Below are 22465 nucleotides of genomic sequence, written 5' to 3' on the forward strand. Positions count from 1 at the left end.
GCAAGTCTTTTTTTAAAAAAAAAATTGGTTTTGTTTTTGGTTTTTTTTTGCCACAAGGTGATATTTCTCATATTCTGATACTTTTAAGTCAGCTTTGGTAGCTATTACATTATCTGAGAAATAATGAGAAGAATATCATTAATTTTTAATTATTTTTGAAAATACTTTTATTTAGCAAATTGAAATCCTATATTATTTCAGCTCTAGCTTGTATATGCATGTTAGCAATGAATTCACCATTCAGTAATAATCCTTAAAACAGTGTGCTGGAAGGTACATTTCTTTGTAGTCTAAAGTTCTTTTTGCACTGTTATTGCTTCAGAGCTAGCTGTGCTTGTTTTCTAATTTTAGAATCATTGTTAAGGATTACTCATTTTTAGATTCTTGAAGCACATACTAAAAAGATTAAAGAATAGGAAAAATTGGTTTGCTTGGTCATAATTATATGGTTCTTTTAGAATAAGCAAGCATATCTTAAAAATTATGATAGAATTATGCCATGGTTACATAATAATTTCTAAGTGGTACCTTTTAATGAAATATTGAGGGTACAGAAAAGAGCTTCATATTTTGAAATTATTTAATTCAGTGCATGCTTTCTGCTTGCTGTATGACTTATTTTGTATCATGTTTTCAAAGCATGCCATCACTGGACTTTAGGATTACAAAAGCCAGGTAGCTCATCCTATCCAGCTAGGACAAGCCTGTCCTGCCAGCCCTCCTCCAGCAGTCGTGCCCCTTGAAAGATCATCCTCTCAGCTGGGTAGGAACTAGATCTTGTTTCTTATTATAATTAGTCTACAATGGCTTTTGTGTGACATGGAATGTGTGCATACAGTGATCTTATTGCTTACTGCATGGCACTCAGGCTCCTAACTGGTGGCATTATGCCTTCCTAATAAGCGTATATTCACAGTAGTTCAGCTGCTAATTCTGGATGACCTATTGCACCTTATAGGTGAGTAGAACCAACGTTGGCAGCAGTGCATGAGGCCAAGCAACTGCTGTTTTATCTGGGAGTTGACAATCAGGTAGAGCATTTTTCTGAGTGGCTGTGAAGATGAAGCTGCAGTTAACGTTACCAGAAATGTCACTGGGAAAGCACCTGAAGGAACCCTAACGGAAATTAAAGCAAGATTTTCTGTCTAAAACTTTTGCATGAGATTTGCTTCCTCTCCCCTCTGATCTTTCAATATGGAATGTGAACCACTATGTTTATACCTGTAATCTCCCACATTTGTGTTAAACTGTACAAAAGCTAGGTGTGTTACTTTACCTGGCTACTGTTTACATAAATATCACTCAAAAGAAGCACCTAGGGAATACTTCTTTGGACTACATTGTAAACTAAAATAAATTTTCATCCTACTGCTATTCCATTTTCCCATCAGCACTTTGTTGAAGCAGACTATGGAGTAGCTTATGCCCTAGCATAGTGTTCACATGCAGCTTTAAAATCAAGTTCGATCGTTAAGGTTATTTTCATGACTAGACTTGATACATCTCAGTGAAAAATGGCTTCTTATTGTTTTGGGAGTTGAGCTGAAGGCCTCTGGGGTCTTTGAGTTTTAGTGCTACTGGAGTGTGTATGACCACCAGGGACAAAGTAATTCAGGTCATGTAGTCCATATATTTAGCTATGATTCTCAGAAGCACTATGATAATACTGCCAAGCTGATGATTGTATATTAGCTTGTTTTATTTCCCAGAGCACATAGACTAATAAGCTAGGAATGGTTTTTAGCAGGACTGAGACTGTGCTTTGTATGAATTGATGTGTGCTACTAGTAGCCTATAGTTGCCATGGGGGGTTAGAATTTTAATAGAAGAGGAAAATAAGAAACCCCTCTATAATTGTGGTGGGCCATAAGCCCAGCTCATGAAAGAGACATGTATTTTTTGTCCCCAAAATTTACAGCAGTGAATTTTTTTTTTCACACAAAGAGAGACAACAGCTCAAGCCTTTGTTGTTTGGGTTTTTTCCCCATCAAGAGCAACTCTCTATTTCTTCTTTCTCTAAGACTTCTGTATATTTGTAGAAAACACTTCCAAGTGTAGACTTCAATGTCTTATTCAAAGGGCTGTTGGGCAGTGAATTCAGTTCTTATGTCTTCGTGGAGGCAGCAGTCTCCTGGATCCTGCACATCAAATGAGTGGCAGAGGGCCTTTCCCTCCCTCCTCTCTCTTTCCCTCCTCTCCCTCCTTGCAACCCACACTGCAACTAACAAACCAGCAATGGCCCCCCTGCAAACCAGGGTTTGCTGGTGCTACAGAGTGCTTCCCTAACCAACTCCTGATGTACATGCAAAAGAATGATGACCTACTTGTTAGAGGATATGGATATTCTCTCCAGCATCCACTTAGCTTAGCCTGCAGTAAACAGGACCTGGATAAGCAGAACAAATTGTGGTTCCTTCTGCTTAAAAAGTGAAATGACAGAAACATAACTGAATATTTACAGCCTGATTAACTGGTCTAATTTTCTGTCTGTGTCTTTCCTCCATTCTTCTGCCTGTAATGGTAAACAGATGTAGAAATGCAGTAATTGGATAGAAGCTCTTGGCTCTATGGCAGTAGCAGAGAGAAGAATCTGGTGGCATAAGCTAAAAAAATTATGACTTTGCTTCTGTTATCTAGATGAAGATGTGCTGCTTCCTCTGAGTCACTGGTATAGGATGAAGCTACTGAGCAGAACTTTGTGTAGCTTTATAAATTTTGATTTGTGGCCATGAACGTAAACTGTTTTATTTTGGCAGTTTCATGCAAAGGTTCATATTCAGTATACTTCCAGAGCTCAGTGCAAATCACTGCATTCAGATGATCTGGAATGATGCATGGCAAACATCTGAAATGCTGAGTTATTTTAGGAAACAGAATATTGCTTCATGAGTAATGAAGAATATGATAGGATAAATCTATTCTTTTCCCCATATCAGCCTTAAACTGGGGAGGCAACAGGATTTATAGGATAGTTGGAGGCTAATTTTTACTCTTACTTGAAGGAGGAGAGAATAAGCTCTGTCCCAGACCGTTTATTCAAGATCATTTTTGTGGGCAATTCGAGTGTTGGAAAGACTTCATTCTTAAGAAGGTTTTGTGAAGATCGTTTTTTCCCAGGCACAGCTGCTACTGTAGGTAAGTTTAACAAAATAACTGTTATTATTTTTGTTCTGACAGTATTTAACAGTTTCTACTGAGATCAGGCCCTGTATTATAAAACAGAAACATACAGATGTTGTAAAAGTAGGACATGCAAAGTGAGTTCTCCTAAGCACGTAATTGATGGAGAGGTTTCAGAGTAGAATCTGTACTGAAATCCTGGCTGGTGCTGAGGTAAATCAGAAAAATTCTGCTGACTTCTGTGTAGCTAGAATTTCCTTGTAGATCTCACATTTCTGAAACAGATATCCTGTCCTCTGGACTGCACTGTAACAACAATTATCTCATTGCTATCCCTATAAGTAATCTGATTTTGTTTTAGAGAGAAAGTAGAATATCTGAATCACCTGTTTGAAGATTTAGCATTATACTAATCACCAAAAAAAAAGTCAGACCAGTGTTTCCAAAGCCAAAGTTTTCAAAGCCTGTGTTATTCTTACCTTGCCTGAAGTGCAGACTTTCAAAAGTCAGACACAAAATCAAAGTAAAAAACTCTAGTGTAGGTTATTATAATGCAGCTGGGTTAAATGATCAGGGTCTTTATGCTTAGCCTGTGTTGAGACCTTACTTATTCTGCAGCATATATGAAATAAAACTTACCTACTTCAAGGTGAGCACAGTAATGTCCTAGTTTTTCACTGACTGTATCTTCATTAACTGGAATGGGAGCATAGACACCTGACTGCAGTTGTCTGTTCATATATCCTATACACCTAAAGGCTGTGTCCTGTCCATGTTGTCCTGTAATTGGCTGATGCACTTCTCTACACTCTGAGCTCTTACACTGTGTGTGAAATTTTCCAGAGGATAAACAGAGGAATGAGTCTGAACATTTTCCTCTTTTGGCTGGTCATCCAGGGTTCTTGCAAAGAAAATGGCAGGAACACATTTGTCATAGCTTTGATTTAGTGTTCACAACAATGAGTTTCACAGATGTGGGCTATGGCTAGCGAGGTACAGACAGTGCAAAAGCCAGGTGAACAGTTTGGACAGGAGTGTTCTCAATGAATTTCTACAGAATAGTTCAAGTTTCTTCCTTTGAGATACAAACAATGGATATATCTTCCATACAGGGTTTTTAATTGCCTGTTGAAGGAATGCAGGTATAGATGCTTCTCCATTAATGCTACTGGTAAAAATCCCATTTTTGTGGAAAATGGCCCCAAAGATACTGTTGCTGACCTACAGAGATCCCTTCTAACCTGAACTATTCAGCAATTCTGTGATTTTATGGTACAGTTCAATGTGATACAAAAAAATGTAGGTTGTCATTAGGAGGAGGTAGTGACTGATTAACATTTAAGACTCTAAATATTGTTATATATATCCAGAAAATGCTTACATCTTCACAGGTTAGAGGAATCGGGAGAAGATTAATTTAAAAGTTTAAATAAATGAATTTTCATCTCCACTAACCTAAATGAAGTGAGTTTATCTTCTATGTAATAAAAGGGGAAGAGATTCTCCACATGTTCAGTCCATCTATCTTCAGCATTTATCTTAGAATCCACTGTTCCCTGTGCCATGCCTTGTAGAAGGCTATAGAAGGCTCTCATGTAGTTAGCTCAGGCTAAACTAACACATTTCACTCAACTGATGTTGTGCAGTGAGTTCCAGGCTAAGTGGCTTAGACTGCTGTGGACTGTCAAATGGATCATTGACTCATGTTCCGTGGTTTGGAAAGTGACTTGGCTTGCATATTTTACACAACTGAACTACTCTATTACCATTCAGTATTTTATTGCTGGAGAACTTCAAGCAAACAAAAGCTCTTGTCCTCTGATAGCTGGAGACTCTGGACATAATTTTTAATGCAGTGCCTATCTTTTTACATTTCTGGAATTGTTGCTGTTTGCTGGATCTTGTTTTCAAAGATCAAACAGCATGTAAAGATTCAACTTACCTTGCATTTCTGTTGCAGGTGTGGATTACAACGTGAGGACTGTCACAGTAGATCACACCCAGGTAGCGCTGCAGCTCTGGGACACGGCTGGCCAGGAACGGTGAGGAAGGTCCTCTTATGGTTCAGCCCCGGCAGTCAGCCCAGCTGTGTGGCTGCTCTCTCATCTACTGGCATGGAGGAGGGAATTGGAGGGATGAAAGTGGCAAAACTCCTTTTTTTGAAATAAAGACAGTATGATGAAATTTAACTCCATCCCTGTCAAAACCTGGATGCATTTTAAGGTCTTGCTTCCTTGAATCATCTGTTTGAAGATTATTAACTGTGGACCTAATCCTGCTTCTTAGGAGAGGATCAAATACAGGAGTGTTCCTAATAGAGCCAGTGGATTCAGTTTAGCTCATTCCCTTGCAGCACTAATAGGCTGATTTGCTGCTATGTCCACTGCCAGTATGTAAAAAAGATTCTTAATTAATCTCTGAAAAGTTTAGTACCATACTGTTTCTTTAGGAGGAAGACTGATTTTAAAATGCACCTAGAATTATTTCTGTAGCAGAAAATACTTTAATAGATAAAAAAGAGGTGTTTGCTTTTTTACTAAAGAAATACCATTGTAGTAGAACTCCATGTTTTTGTATAGTTTGAGTGGAAATTTCCTTCCCCATCTCCTCACCTATTGTGTAATTTTGTATTACTAAAAGCAAGGATGATAATGACAAACTGTGTTTTCTATGTGAAGCTTGGGAAAAAGGTCTCCAAAAACCTTGCTTGCTTTAGAAGAGCACTTAGTGAGAGGAAATTTCTGCTCCAAGCTTAAAATGAAAGAGGTGAGAGAAAGTGAGATATGCAGCTAACTATCCAGCCTAACCCAGAATCAGTTAAAGAAGGCAGGGGGAGCTTTTCCAAACACTTTCTTTTAAAAAATCCTTTTATTTTTAAATCTTTTTTTCCAAAATAATTTATTTGCTTTTGCATGGAGGAATTACTATAAATTTTAACTTGTCAGATTGTTGCTTCTGTTGAGGAGAGCTGTAACCAGATTCTCACTTGTAGGTACCGAAGCATTACCAAGCAGTTTTTCAGAAAAGCTGATGGTGTCATTGTGATGTATGACATAACAGCAAAAGACACATTCACAGCTGTCAAGCAGTGGCTGATAAGCATTGAGGTAACTCAACATAACTTTAAATCTAAACTCTGGTGTCATTTGCTACCATCTTCTGAACAAGGGCTGTTAGCAGGGTAAAAGTGAGCACCATGTTTCTTGTGTTGTCACAATTATATTTTTGCTTGTGAGTTTGGTCTGCACTGTTGCCAGTGAAGTTGTTTTTTATCTCTATTAGTATGAAAAAAATCATTGTTCCAGGGTTTTAAGGACTTTGAGTGGTGGGAAAATCCCAACATGGAGTCCTCTGATTTGGAGCTGAGCTGATGACCCCAGCTGATGACCCCAGCTGGATCACTGCTAGCACTGAGAGGTGTTTTGGATCAGTGATGGTGATCTGGTGATCACTGATGACCTGTAGCAGTTTGATAACCAAGTGTGTAGTCGTGGAAAATAGACCACATTGTGAACATAAGCCATAAACTTAGAACTATGTAATCTACATTAGTGCTGTGAAACTGCCTCATGAAAGATAGTTCAGTTTCCTGTGCATTGTCCTTTCAACCACTTGAAAAGAAAATCGTAGTCCATGCTACTGAGTGACATCAGTTAATTTAAAAATAAAACCTATTAAGAGAGGAAGCAACGGAATTTGCTTGTGGCCAGAACAAAGAGTAAAAATAAAACTGAGGCAGCTACCACAAAGGGCTGACTTGTAGCAAGAATGAAGTGTGACTTCCTGTTTGCACACTGAAAAAGTAAGGGACAAATTGATATGCAAAGATCATTTAGTCTGATTTTATTGGGCATGTGCTCTAGTATAACACACTGTTTTCCAGAATAACCAGGAGGTGACTTTTGGAGTTTGAATTAGGACTCAGTCATTTAAATACGTCCAAACAATCAGAGTTATTCCACATATGAGTAGCCTTCCTGAAGTGCCATTACCATGTATTTGGGAAGAACAGACCCTTGCTAATTGTATGATCTTAATAAATCAGTGGCATTTTTTAATTCAATATGGTAAAAACTAGAGGAGCATTGCTGATTTTGATTCATAAAAATGGAATATTGTGGTCAAAACTTTTTTCCAAGGTGTAATAGTTCACTCTTCTTTACTAACTAATTTTTGTTTGCTGCAAACTGTTGCTAAGTTGGACATACTGCCAAGTCCATTTACTGCTGTAGCATTCAGCCCACCTAATGAAAGCACTCACTGTGATAATTATAACCCTTTTCAGAATGAATTTTGATTTCTGTCTATTCTATATATTTTGGGGGGCCTATTCTGTGTATTTCTTCACTATTTTGTGTAATTAATTTGGCATTAATCGTACCCAGGTGTTGCCATTTTTTTTCCTGCCCATGTAATTAGAAAAGCAGTGGCTGTAAACACGTAATATCTGAGCCTGTGTAGCATGGTGGTTTTCTCTCTCCCATTTTAATATAGAGTCTAATGAGCTTTTGTGCTGTTATTTATAAAAGTCCCTAGTCAGTGTCATCTTAGCATTATGTCTTTTTCATGTCTTTTATCCAGCTTCAATTCGTGACATGTTTGTAAGCAAAGTGGCACATACCTGGTTTGTGTAAAGTCTTAAATGTCTTGTTATAGTGTGACATTTGTTAGCTTTAGTCCTCTTCATCTGTGATCTTTTGAATGCAACACTTCAGCTGATATTTTCTATTTATTCTGCAGGAGGCAACTGGGGAGAATGTGCCTGTTCTTTTGTTGGGTAACAAAACCGATAACGAAAAGGAGCGCGAGGTTCCAATGGGAATGGGGGACCATCTTGCAAAGGTACTCTACTTAGAGAACTCCTTACAAGGCTTGAAGGTGAAGGTTTTAAAATGGAGTCTCAATGTCTCCAAATTCATAGAAACACAGGTTAATGTTAGTCAGACAGGAATCTTTAAGGATTAGGAACCCCATCACACTCTTCAATTCATCTTTCAACGATGTAAGTGCTGATAATTGTAGTATTTACAACACTGCCTAGATAAAGAGAACACCCTAAAACCAAACCAATCTAATAAAAAACCCTGAACCAAACCAAAAAGAGAGTGGAGAAGAAAAATGTTCAAGAATTCACTCTCATTGTGTCTCCTCTGTCTCTGTTCTCTCCTTTTCTCTATTTTTTTTCCTTGCTGCTTCTTTTCTCTCTCTTTTCTTCCTCCCTTTTTTTTTTTTTTTTCTGAGAAAGGATTCTTAACATAGAGATAATTTGGGGACCTTTTCTCCCTCCTACCTCCTGTAAAACCACAGAAGACCATCTGTTACTCCTGTGGTAGGAGTAGAAAACATGTTTACTTTTAGTAACTTTCCATCTTGGAGATAAAATAAGTAAGAGTTAACAGTCTGCATCTTCCAGAGCACTGGTGATCCATGGACATAATTTAAGCATTCAAGGGACTGCAAATACCAGATGCTTGTTTATATTCTTGTGTACCATGTCCATCATTTTTCCCTTTGAATCTCTTTATACAGTGCCTATAGTTTGAACATGAATGCCTATAGAGTTGGAACATGAATGCCTGCAGAATATTCATTTATTTAGAAATAAGTCATCAAAATATTGCTGAAATATTCAGTGAATTGGTAGGAATAAAATAAAACAGTGTCCTGGGTGTCACATATTTACCTGTTTTGCCTTTGAAAATAGATTTACTGCCAGTAATAAAAAGGGTATTTTCAAAATTTGAATTGGAGCTGAATTGTTCCTTCAGGAAAGGTTGCTGCTAGGCACCTCTCTGTAACAGAAAAATTAGGGCCAGCTCTCTTTTTGTCTTATTTCGATTATTCACATAGCCTTTTGAAATTATACCTCCCTATTCAGTTTTGTGTCCATTATTTGGTTTTTGTTGGAGAGGATTATCAGCCTTGAACTTTATCCCCCAAAGGTTGTCCCTTTAGGAAATCAACTTTATTTTTTTGTGTGCATGGAAATGTAGGTAACTTTGAGACCCTGGAAGCTAGGAGGTACTCCCAAGTGTAACACTGAATCCTTCTGTGAAAAAACAAGTGACACATAAATGCTAAATGGACAGAGAGTAGGTGTCTTGCATGTCATCTTGCTCTAAAAAAACTGTACTAGTAAAACAAAGATGAATCATTCTCGTATATAGAGCTCACAGCCCACCAGGCTATTAATTCTAACATGTCATGCAAGAAAATAAAATGTTTTGCATAAGTAAAACAAAAAGTTGTCAAATAAGATGGTTATAATCAAATGAATGGATCTGAATGACTCATTTGAATGTTTGAATGTGCTGCCTGAGGTAGTTAAGAGAAGGAATGATTAATGGCAATGGATTAGTTGAAAAGCAGCATAGATATAATTAAATTACAATAATTTGCTTGCTGAGCTAATAATAACCATGAATTTTAATGAAATATTAATTCTTGCTAAATGGCCATGTAATTCCTATGAAACCACATACCACTGTCTCTGTTAGTGTGTGCACCTGAGTTACTTATTTTGTGAATAATCCCATGAATTACTCAGGAATGATCCCAAATGCACAGGGCTAGATGCTGACCTGATACTAATTTGTACAGCCATATTTGGTGAAAACAAGCTCTTCTTGTGGAGGCAAAGAATCAGTTTAGGCTGCTAGCCCTAAAGTCCAACAGTTTTAAGGATTGTTTCAGTGTCTCACAGGATGGGATTGGTTTTTACCCAGATTTTTCTATAGTCAGAAAGGAACATGTATTTTCAGTGGGTATTTCAGCCCAGTTGTATTAACCCTTGCTTTGCTTCAGTCCCACATCTTACTAGCACTGTACTGTATCACAGCTTTCGTCAGAAACCCAAGGGCTTCCATTATAATGCGCTTGTCACATAACGTCTCTGCAAGATGGGCAGCACAATCAATTTTTAAAAGAAATAAAGGCAGCCTGTAGGGAGTTGTCATTTGTGAAGACTGGTAATTCCAGTTTGTTTGTTTTGTACCCTGTGAAAGGGAGAATGGAATGAGCACAGGGATTATGGAAGTCCATTTGACTTTTTTAGCAGAGGATCCAGAAGGAAAACTCCATATAACAAATATCTCTTTAGCTTAGCTTGATCCAATTTCAAGAGTTCATATGAGCACAACAAGAGAGAGTGTTCAGATCATATTGTGAGCATCCAGGAATAGCCAATGTTCTGTTTGAATGGATAAGTGTAAGCACTGCCAATTATTTAAATGAAATATCTTATTATAAAGGTGCTGCTCAGGCATGCTTATATCCGCATGATCTTATTTTGGCCCTGCACCTACTTCCTGAGTGATCTTAAATGGGTCAATAAATCCTTATCTATCGCTGTTCCTCAACTATAAAATAAGATAATAATGTCTTTTCTGCCTTGGCTTTGCAGAGTATATGTGCTTCATGGAATGAGGACTCTTTCTGTGTATTCATACAATGTCTCCTTTGTCAACCTGTCAGTGCCATTCTTACACAAATACTGCTTATAAGAGAGCTATTCTTAGAGTGGTGCTACTTTACAGGACACAAAATTGCCCAGCTCTCTCTGGTAATAATTCATTTTCCTCCCTATTCTTTAGCTGTCTGCTGATTTGTAGGTAAAATTTTAATATGAAGTAATTGCCAGTAGTCTCCAAGGTTCAATAGCTAATTCCTGGATGGAGACGGATGGCATTTCCTAGCTTAATAATGATATGTGTCCTGCCTACTCCTGGTTTGTGCTCCTTTTGTATTCTATCAATTAAAGTTTCCACTTTGAATCAAGGAAATGGCATGTTGTACTTCCAGACTGTCTCCCCTTTCACACAAGAACCTTTTTGCTAGACTGAGAGAATTAAGCACTCATTATCAATTGAGTTTAAATTGTTATCTTTCCATCCAAGCAGTTTGTTGAAAAATCCATTCACATTCATGCCAGCATAAATGAAGTTGCCACTGAGAGTTCTCCTCTAGTGACACTCTCTTGTATGTGGGGAAGATGTTGGAGTAGTTTCAGCTTGACTGACATAAAATACCTGTAAACTGACCACGGTGGGTTTTCTATTAGAGTTCTGATCAGCTGAGCAGAAAAGGAGAGTGTAATTTTTATTTCAAGCTTCTGTTTGCATAGCTAGCAAGAAATTTGACCCGGTTAAATTTTATCTTAAAACTTTTCTAAGAAAAGCAAGAGAGCCATAGGGTTGCATCATTGTACATGATATAGATGTTTAAAAAAATCGATAAAATGTCTATTCAATACTAACATTGCCTGTTTGCTTCCTTCTCTGATTTTCTGTGCTTATCTGGTCATCAAGAAATTATAGCATGTTGTTCAATCTTTTTTTCATTAGAACAAACAATATAACCATTGACGACATATTCAGAACTAACATTGGATAACTCTGAAGCACTTTTTTAGAGCTGCTAAAACAAACTGCTTTATTTTTGAAATTATTTTCCCTGCCTTTTGTCTCTAAAATTTCCTGAAGATGACAAAAATTTCCAAAAGTTGTGTAATTCTGGAAGCATGGTATATAGGGAAAAAAATTCAGACCAAAACTGAAATACCTGATCATCTTAATGGCAAGTTTTGAAAACTGAATTAAAACTGTTTTCTGAAGAGTGGTTAAATAAGTATAAGTGCAGTAAACACAGTTAATAACAAACAAATTAAAATATGCAGATGTGATTGTAATTTTCTAAGGTACTGACTTACTTGAATTTTAAGCCACTGCTATAAATAGCAATAAGACACAGAGAAAAGTACAAAGTGAATAGAAGTTTGAAATCTGGATGGGTAAAAGGACATGTAGTAATACCATAGAGCAAGGTAGGTGACCTTCGTTGTAGTAGGTTGTGAAAGTATGCAGGTGTCTATTTTGGAGGATAATCTGTCATTCCCTTTCAAACTTCTCTGCCATCAGAACTGCCAGGTCAGGCTCTTGTGCGGATGATCTTTTGCATTTGCATTTATAAGACTTCAGCTGAAGTGCTGAGAATCTCTTCCAAGATTTGATCATTTACCCACTGTTCCTAATTACAAAGCTGCCAGGGGAGTACAAAACTGAAAGATGCAGGCTGACTTCGAAAGAAGGTGCAGAAAAATTTCACAAGTACAAAAAGATGAAAGAAGAGTTACTGGAATTCTTTTCACTTGCTTTGTCCAGCACACGGTGATGTGGGAATTGTCTGATCATCACAAGGGAAGTTCACAAGACTTAGTACCTTACAAGATCTGTTTTCATTTGAGCTGTTACATCAAAAGCCACTCTACAGAACAAATATCTGCTACGAGAAGCATATAGTTTTATTTGTGAGGCACACTTGGACTTCTTCTGTTACTCTTTACTGTTAGCTATAGAATTAAAATCCTAAGATGATCTATTTCTCCTTCTGTATTTTCTTATTTCAGTATATCTGTGTTGCTCTTTTTGCAGCTGGAGTGAGACATTGTGCAAAAGTAATTGAAATGGTTTTTCTCTTGTTTGTAGGATTACAATTTAATTTTCTATGAATGCAGTGCATATTCTGGGTACAATGTGGAAAAGTCTGTGCTTCACTTAGCTAGGTAAGAAGAAAGCACAACCGAGTTTTTTATGTGCTTGACTGCCCTGTAACTGATGACATTGTGAATTCTCTTTGTTTAATTAGTGTTATGTTATGTTATGTTATGTTATGTTATGTTATGTTATGTTATGTTATGTTATGTTATGTTATATTAGTTTTATATTTATTAGCTATAGGAACTCAGGATGGTGAAACATTCATTGCTTTTAAACTGCTCTGTAGCCTGACCCTGTTGCTCTGACTGTGAATTCCTCAGGGTCATAGTTATGCTGCTGAAACTCTGTATAGATCCAGAAACACCTGGATTGCTGCTAGGAAAGCTGAGAGCCTTGGCTGATGTGATAATCCTTGCAAGAATTTCCTGAAGGTTTGGAGAAATATACTTGCAAATAGATGCTGCTGACTCCTTGCAGCAGGACATTGGATGTGCTTCCTTCTTCCCTCTGCTCATTACAGCTCAAATTCTGCTGTCTGCCTGGGGGCTGGGAGACAGGAAGAAGTGGATTTTTGAGGTTATATAGAGGCTACAGGTAAAGATACAGGAAAATATGGCCCCTCTGAACTACTTGCAGAGGTGAAGACACTGGTAATGAGTTGGACAATCTGTAATGTCATTGCTGAAATCATTGAAATTTTGTGGAAGCATCAGTAATTGATAAATGATAGGCAGCCACATTTGTTTTAGTTTTGTTCCAACCTTAGAAGTAAGAAATGAAAGTCATTGTTTTGAGTCTCTGTAATATGCAATAAATGTTAACAATCAGTACTAACGAAATTTTTCTAACTAAATGAACAAAGGCAGTTTTGTGATGGGACCGCCATAATTGTACTTTTTTGTTTGTTTGTCAGTTCACAAAATTTTATCATCTTCTGTTAAACCTCTGGACGATTTTATCCTCTTGGGAAGATGTTTTCTTGTTTGATCTCTTGTGGGTTTTACTGACTTTTTTCCTCACAAGTATTCTTTCTTTGCCCCAGGATTTTAAAAGAACATGAAGATAAAGTGAAAGAGAAAACCATCGAACTTCAATCAGATACAAAAAAAAAGTCATGCTGTATGAAGCAATAAAGTGCTGAGGCGTGTTTAGACATGTCGTACATTTATACAACACTATCTGGCACAATCAGATTTGCTTTTATCTTCCAAATATTTCTTCTGCTGTGTTCTGAATGTAGGTGTAAGTGAAAGTTAAAATCTTTTTATGATCTGATCTTGCTATTATAAATATTGTGTTTAGTAAATTGACAATGTATTTGGGGCAGTAACAGTTTTTTATTCTGTTTGATGCCTAACACCACTGAATCCTGCTTTGTCATCAGGCTTTTGGAATCTACCACATTATTAAGAAGAAGAAGTAATTTTATGGGAAGAAAACTATTTGGAATATGAAGTAAATTCTTACTGGTGTGAGTGACCCATCCTTGGAATACTGCTTATTTCATTTCAGTTCAGACCTTTAGATCCTGACTTTGTGCTAAGCTCTCTTTACAGTTTTTTAAAAATTGCCATAGGTGTAGTTGTTTGTAGTTCAAAATATGTTAAGGCTGACCGAACAGCTCTTTGTCTCCCAAAGTCTGTCACAGAAGGTGTCATAGAAAATTTTGGAGGTAGAATTTTCAGAAACACTGGATCTTATTTTGAGGAAGATTTTGAAAAACTTACCAGCATTTAATGCGTGAAAAATCTCACCAAAATCCAGTCAGATATTGCTCTTTTAGCAATGCTAAGAAACAAATCCTCCTTATGTAGCTAAACACATGACTGATTTTTCACAAGCAGCTGCTGCACAACATTCCTCCAGGGCCTGATAGCACTGAGACACAATTTACCCATGGGGATGCGTTTTAGAAAATCATGGCCCACCCTGGATCATAAGAAACGCAAATGTCAATTGTCTTTTGAAGCTTTTGTGGAATATAAATGGAAATAAGAAACTTGAGAGTGCATCACCCAGCCACCACATGATCAACAATTATTCCTGGTGGGATATGTCTTCACTGCATCCAGCTACTGTGGTAAGCGTTCGAGAACAAGTATTCACAATGGTGAGGTTGCTGGGAAAGTGGAACCCATGACATAATTTATTTCATTAAAATATCACACAAGACATTAGAGTTCATTATGTAAAACTGTTACAGAGGTTGTGTTTTTAATCCATTTTCTAAATGTTTTTTAAAAGTTATTTTTCACTTAACTATTGAATCAATTTGAAACTAAAGACGAATGTTAAGTACTAGCTCAATAAGTAACTCTATGTTTGGATAAAAAACTTTGTCAGTAATTAATTGTGCACTTGGGATTTCAGTCTGATCAAAGGTGTTTATCTAGTTCCAAGAACTGCACAATACACCCCTGCAGCCATTTCTATATCCATAGCAGCACTCAAATTCCCTTTCCTATGAGCCGGGATCCAAATGTGACCCCTTCTGTATCAGGTAGAATAACCAGGTGTTTACTTCTGTCCGGAAAGAGGGATAAACCAAGCAGCCCAGGATAAGCTGATTATTAAGACTTTTTCCCTTTTTGATTCCTGAGAATCTGCTCATCCAAATGAAAAAACCTCTTCTTGCCTTCAGTGAGGTGCCTAAGAAGCTCTAAAACACCAAAGGAGCAAAGTGAGCATCCATTAGTGAAAATCAATGGGCTTTCTGTTCACTTCCCAGGGTTGCTTCTTGAAGTCCATTACTGGTTGTGGAGAGTTGAGTCGCTTTATTGACTGTGGCATGTTATCTGTCATGGAAATCTTAGAATTGAACCATCTGTGTTCAGTCCTGGCTGGAGCTGAACTAATGCAAACCATTAATTTTAGACATCAACAAAACAAACACTTTATCCCAATTTCAACTAGGAAAGAAGTGTCATCAGTTTAAATATTGGCTCTGCTAATTGGCTTGGAGTAATCTGTTCCCCCATCGATATTGGAACCTGCAGCATTTCCTCCAGCCTCTGTCAGCCTCAGGAAGATAGTTTGAACCCTTAATTTCAGCTTTACTGCCCATGATTCTAGCCCCACAAATGCTCAAATATAGATCCTTAATTTCTTTTTCCCTGAAGTTCATCTTGGTTTTGAAGGACAGTGACAGGTGAAATGGATTTTCTTTCTGTGACTCCCATGGGATCATTTTTATTTGAGTGTCTTTTAGGGTGCACTTAGACCCTGCCGGCAGAATATACACAATTTGAGAACAGACCAGTGCTAAGAAGCAGCTGAATCATGGGATGAGGGGGATTTCTTCTACAGACAAATCTGGTGCAGTCTAGGACCCAGGCAATGTGTTACATCTTCGATTGATAGCTGTGGCTGCTGCTGATCCTTTTTGGAAGTCCAGCCAAATCCCAAGCTGAGTCCCCATTGCAAAGGTGCAGATACACAAACAGCACCAACATCCATCAGCCACACAGACAACACAGAGATTGGTGTCTTCACTGCTTGTCACCCACATATACACAAACAGCATTCCTATAAATATGAACACAGATAACCTAATCCTCCTCTTCCTTTCCAACAGATCAAGATTGAAGTTCGCTGACGAAAATGTGCGTGTACACAACTCCTATGACTTGCAGTGCTCTCTTTATTCCACTCTGCCCTACACCTCTCCCCAGGATCAAGCAGAAAAAAAGATTTAATGAAAAGACTGAATGTCCTGCAGCTGTGGGGCACAAGGCTCATTCAGATAAATTCTGACCAGCAGCTTCCCTGCATACAACTTGTCCCTTTTATTCTACCTTCTCTTGTTTTTTTCTATGCTTATTCTTCTTCCATCTACCCTGACCCCTCCCTCTCTCTGTCCTTCATGTCCCAAAGAAACAAGTTGTTCCTAGTTACCTTTGCCCTATTAGTCCTAGGTTTTCTACATCTGTACTCACTTACTTATTTCTTATACCATTTCCTAAGTCACCTTGATTTTACATGCTGTTATTGATATAGTTACTGAGGTGCGGCTGGCCTTGCAAGTTTCCACTCCCAATGGAGTCCCAACTATTCCCCTCCAGTTATTTGTGGAGTTACTGTGTAACTCCTTCTTATCCACCTGGGAAGTCCAAGCATTTGTCACAGTGCTGTCTGTAACAACTTTCAGCTTCTCACTCTGTTATTTGCAGTGTTCAGGGTTGCTTGTGTCATGTCCAGTGTTTCTCATGGTCTGTTTGGTTATCTAAACCTCAGGGCAGGGCTTACTCACCTGTTGGCACACCTGAATAAACAGCAGTTACTGTGGATTCATTGCTCACTGTAGACGGATATGAATAATGTGCTGCAAGGCTCTACTCCTGGACAGATTCTGCTGTCCAGCTGGCCATCAAACTGTTGTGGGAATTGTCATGTCCCACGTTCCTTGATGCTGGGTTGCTGTCCTCTGACTCTCCACCAGGGTTTCATACCTCCTGGCAGTATTTTTCTCAGCTCTTCCAAAAGTTAATGCTGGCTTAACAGCACTGAAGCTTCATTTTCCTCTTTTCCTTTTTTTTTTTCTCTCCCCCCCCCCCCCCCCCCCCCCCCATTTTATCATTTCAATTCTCCATTGGGAGAAATTTATCTCTGCCTGGTCAGGTACCCAATACTGACAGATCTTTGGATATGCACAACACGAAGTCAAATTGCATGGATATAACAGAGTGCTTCTAACCCTTTGGAACTGGATGTCCATGAATTACTGTGTGCCAGTCAAAACAGGTTCCAGCCTGCCCAGATGTGAATGGAGCAACAGTGGAAAAAAAAATCATTGCACAGTATAACCTTCCCGAAAGAAGTGTGCACCTTCTCACATACCAGATTCAAGGAGTAATCTGCAGCTGTTAAAATGGGAATGGTCCACACACAAGGGATATGTGAGGAACAAACCACACTAAAGCAAGTTTTCCTCTGAAAGAACTGCAGTCAGTGGTCATACCCCATGCTGGAGGAGGGACAAATGAGGAACAGGACAACTGGCATCCCTAAGCCCAGGACAACTGGAAGTGTTGGGTTTGAATGGCTGAAATCATAATTCTTGGGATGGCAGAAAGAATTACACACAGCACCACAACTTCCTGTGATGCCTGTTGGCTCCCTGGACAAATTCTGACAGACAGGGTTGACCCCATGGTGAAAAAAAAGGAAGCTGAAACTCAGGAACAGAGGAGAGAAAAAATGTACATAAATACATTTGTCTAATGGTTTACACTATTTTTCTTTCCCCAGAACCTCAATCGTTGATAAAAGATTTGTGTACTTTGATAGTAAATTAACTCAAGTAAAATTTCCCAACTTGGGACCACTGTTGTTTGCAACATCCGTATATTGGCAGAATTTTCTACCATGTGATATCATTTTGGAATAAATCCACTTTATCATCTGCTCAAGTGGAAGCTTGTTTTAGAAAGCAGAAACATGCTCATAAAGCTCATCAGTGGCAACTTCCTGAATTCATCCACAGCTGTTGAAATAATAGGTCTTTCTGATTATTGAAATTACAGGAATTGCAATAGCACTCACATACACTTCTGAAAAAAGCAGAGAGTTGGGCACTTTGGCCCATTTATGCATCAAACAACTAAAGGTCTTTTAATATGTAGCTAGTAAAAAGCACCTGGTTATTGTCTGATGAAAATAGGCTTCTCAAGGGGCAAAAAAGCCCAAAAACCCGGTAGGTTAAGTGTACAGGGCAGGTATTAAAGTTCATTTCTGTTACTAATCTGAAATATTGCATGCAGTGACACTGAATCCTTCCTAATGTACTAGAAGTTGAAGGACACTGGATTAGTCAGACGAACATTGCTTATTTCCTTTCAAACACTGAAGAGGGAAGTGTTTCAAACAAGTCCAGTTATAATGGACAGCTGTGTTTAGCTTCTGCAGTTGTCAGTGCCTTTTCTGCCACATGCTTCTCTTGAGCACAACAATCATTACAAGAAAACCCAGATTCAGAGGAGCTTTCTCACTCAAAATGTCTGGTTTTCATGGGTTGGACAGGAAAGGAGTAGGGAATCCTGTGGAACCGAGACATTCGAGAAACGCATTGTGTGGCTCTGAACCCCACTCAAACACTCCCATTACTCGAGCTGCTGTTTTTGTCTGTGTGGGTAATGAACAGTGGAGACCCTGCTGTGCTCTGTGTGGACGATGACATTGGTGTGTTGTGTATGCATCTGCATCTTTGCAGTAGGTACCCAGCTCAGGTTTTGGCTGGACTTGCACAAGGGAAGAGCAGCAGCCACAGCCACCATCCCTCCATGACATACTGGGTTGTGCCCGGTGTTTTGTCTTGTGCCATCTTTGCCTCATGTTGTGAGATCTGTGTCCTTTTGCTCAGAGCATACATAATATGCTTTTTTAGGTCTTGTGTCACTGTATCCAGCTTAATTTTTTTTTTCCCCTTCCCTTTCCTTCCCTTTCCTTCCCTCTTCTCTCTTCTCTTCTCTTCTCTTCTCTTCTCTTCTCTTCTCTTCTCTTCTCTTCTCTTCTCTTCTCTTCTCTTCTCTTCTCTTCTCTTCTCTTCTCTTCTCTTCTCTTCTCTTCTCTTCTCTTCTCTTCTCTTCTCTTCTCTTCTCTTCTCTTCTCTTCTCTTCTCTTCTCTTCTCTTCTCTTCTCTCTTCTTAATGACCTCGTTGCAAAGTGAGTATTATCAGCTTTGGAACATCAGTCTGCCTATTTGCAGGATTCAGTGCTGCCGCAGCACTACACTTCAATCTTTCCTTTTCAGAGCAAATCAAGTCTATGAATTGGGAATGTGAATATTGCTGTGACTGTGTAGCTGCTGTTAAAGCTCAGGTGCTGCTGTTTTCAGAGGGTAGAGTACTGTGTAGGTTTGCAACTCTCCATTCCTGCCAGTCATTATTCCTCCATTTTACCTTTTACAAGTTGTTAGAACCCTGCAACAAGCCATTTAAGGCCTTGGCAGAATCTCAAGGGAAAAAAAAATAGAGAAAAGAAGAAAAAGACAGAATTGTCTCCTGCATTAGTGAGCTCAACTAGCCCAGCAGAATCTGACAAATACCACAGTTAGTGGGAGGATATGGGTGGAAAACACAGCTAAAATCACAGTTTTGAGAAAAGAAGTCTAGAGGGGTGGGCAGCCCATTTTCAGTACCAGGGAGGTGTTTAATTGTCTTACCTCTTTGTAACCTCATCTTTAAATACTAATAAATGGAACTGGATGTGAACCATGTTTCTCAGACAGCCTTGAGAGCTCAGTATTGCTGCAGCCAAAAACTAGTTTGGATACTTCTGCTGGGGGCTGAAAAGCCTCAGGACTAGCAGTGCGTAGCTCTAGAGGTAAGGCTCTCAGCTGCAAAGCTCAGATGCCTCCCCCGAGAGCCTGAGTGAACCCTTCTGTTTCTGCAAGGCCTTCTCCCGGTTCTTACAGGTGCAAATGACTGAATTGCATTGAACTGCACTACTTGACAGTTTTGAACAAGGTCCTTTGAATCTAGGCTATTAAGGCTCATCAGTTGTCATAGCAACCCTGTATTGTATGGATTTATATTATGAAGCTGTAATAAGGCTGTTGCTCATCCCTCTGAAATGAGGCATAAATCACTAATGCAGCTTCTCAGTGACAGGACTTTTTAAAGTATTATTCTGACAGAAAAACTGATTTGCATTAAATGACATTTCTGTCAGAAAGATGAATGATAGGAGTGAAACTTTCTACAGGTATGCTATGGGCATTTTTATTTGCAACTCTCTGTAGAGTCACCTTCTACACTGAAATAATTTGTGTCATTAGAAGCCCCAGGGGAGGTTGTGCAAGGAATTACTAAACTCAGGTAAGATGTGTGAAGCCCTTGCTCTTGTCTTGTCCCATGCAAGGAATGCTGCACAGCACTTGAGTGTTGCTCAGATGATTAAATAATGGAATTTTTGTTTAATATTTGTTCCTCGATGACATGATTCTTGTGTAGAACAGTAGCAAAATGTACCTTTCTGTCATTGCTGTGCAGACAATGCAGCTGTGCAAACATGGTATACTTAGATTTCCGTAGGATACCATTGGTCAAGAACGTGAAATCACACACAATTACAGACATGTATCAAATGATTAAAAATTAACTGCTGGCAGGTTTCAAAATGTAATGCTAAATAAGCCAGGCATGGTTTGTTGTGAAGGGGATTTGTATCCAGTTTGCTGATAACTTATAAAGTCCCCATCCTTGGAAGTTTTCAGAACAGGTTTTACACAAATCCACAGTGATTTGACATAGCTTTGAGGAAGTTTCTGCTTGGACTACAAACCTCCAAGGTTTCCTTACAACCTACATTTTGGTGGTACAGATGACAAAAACTCCAAACAAATAGCATTTTAGTTAAGCAGACCATTTTGTATGTTTTGCATATACCAACATTAAAGCCTAGCAGTTAACCTAAGATCACCACAACTCCTGTAACAGAGCATTTAAGGGTGCTGTGAAAGCACTGTGTGGTGCAAGACACCTCTAATAAAGCAAATGTCCGTCCTGTCTTCCAGAAGGGCAAAAAGAAGAGTCCAGACAGCAATGAGCTTTAGCTCAATTCCTGGGAAAGTGAGGGACAACTAGTCCTGGAAACCACTCGGAGACACACTAAGGACAAGATGGTGATCAGGAATAATCAGCATGGAATTACAGTGAGGAAATTATGCATAATGAACCTGATCTCATTTCCACAATGAGATGTCTAGCTTGATGGATGTGGGGAGATTCATGGATGTTGTTTAACTCAGCTTTAGTAAGGCTTTTGACACTCTCCCACAACATCCTCAGTGACAACATGACAAAGTGTTGGATAATTGGACAGAAAACTGCTCTGAAAACCAGCTGAATGGCTGAGCTCAGGGGGCTTGAAGAAGAGAGAGCTCAAGAGGGATCTGATCAGTAAATGTAAATACTTTATGGACTTTGGAAATGAAGATAAGAGAGCCAGACTCTTCTCTGGAGTACCCAGTGACTGTAGAAGAGGCTACGGGCACAAATTGAAACAGATGAAATTCCATCTGAACACAAGAAATTACATTTTTTTTCCCCCTGGAAGTGCTCGAACACTGGAATAGTTTTCCCAGAGAAGTTGTGGAGTATCCATCCTTGAAGATACTGCAAACCTAACTGTAAATGGTCCTAGGGCAACCTGTTCCAGTTTGTCTTGCTTCAGCAGTGGGGTGGGATGTTTTCAAGAGATTGGTAAATCACAGTGGTACTTTCTGTCTTCTAAAATATGAATGTCCAAAATTTTGTGGGACTGGCAGTATCTCCAGGCCAACTAGATTTATCCTCACTGTCACAGGCATTTACTAGAGTGGACTGTAGTAAAAAGGACACATGACACACAGGCAAGTAAGAGATGAGGACAGCTTAGTAGAAATGTTTGGTAAAGGTCTAATTTTGGTTTATAAGCAGATTCCACAAAGGGAATCCTATATATCACTGAAGTACAAGCTAGAAACTTCTCAAAATGAAGGAAAAGAAACAGCATATTATGCCAGTACTGTTGAAGGAACAAGAATGGGAAGAACATAACACAGTATCAATGTTCTGGCAAGCAGAAGTGAATTTTGCATTTGGACCATGAACATTAGGTTGCAAGGGTCTAGGAATTTGTCCAGATGGAGAGTAGACATCCTGCTGCTTAACAGAATTCCCACTTAATGGTATTGTTTAGCAACAGAATTCAAATGGAAATTTCTCCCAGAAAATGTTAGAGCCTAATGTCTTCGCTACTTTTGTTAGTGGGTTGTGTCAGGACAATTTATCCAGTCTTCTGAATGTTTTCCAGTTATTTTCTTAAAGTTCTTTTCTCAGTTACCTCCACATCTTTACTGGTGAAGGATACCT

General features: G+C 38.7%; 1 protein-coding gene across 5 annotated transcripts in view; it reads left to right on the forward strand.

Annotated features, from left to right (window-relative positions):
- The window catches only part of CRACR2A (calcium release activated channel regulator 2A), a 60309-nt gene extending 39161 nt beyond the window's left edge, over nt 1–21148 (forward strand). For 4 of the 5 annotated variants that reach the window (XM_066175359.1, XM_066175362.1, XM_066175361.1 and 1 more), the window contains exons 13-18: nt 3003–3135; nt 5081–5162; nt 6113–6227; nt 7861–7962; nt 12603–12679; nt 13657–14098. In XM_066175359.1, coding sequence (XP_066031456.1) covers nt 3003–3135; nt 5081–5162; nt 6113–6227; nt 7861–7962; nt 12603–12679; nt 13657–13747 — 600 coding nt within the window. In that variant the 3' untranslated portion in view covers nt 13748–14098. Of the gene's footprint in view, nt 1–3002; nt 3136–5080; nt 5163–6112; nt 6228–7860; nt 7963–12602; nt 12680–13656; nt 14099–21126 lie in introns of those variants that run through there. The other variant, XR_010719320.1, reaches the window with a different exon arrangement.
- Nucleotides 21149–22465: the final 1317 nt, after the last annotated feature.

This window comes from Chamaea fasciata, unplaced genomic scaffold (genome assembly GCF_029207755.1).
Source record: "Chamaea fasciata isolate MVZ Bird 193981 ecotype frontalis unplaced genomic scaffold, bChaFas1.0.hap1 SCAF_2, whole genome shotgun sequence".
Lineage (NCBI taxonomy): Eukaryota > Metazoa > Chordata > Aves > Passeriformes > Sylviidae > Chamaea > Chamaea fasciata.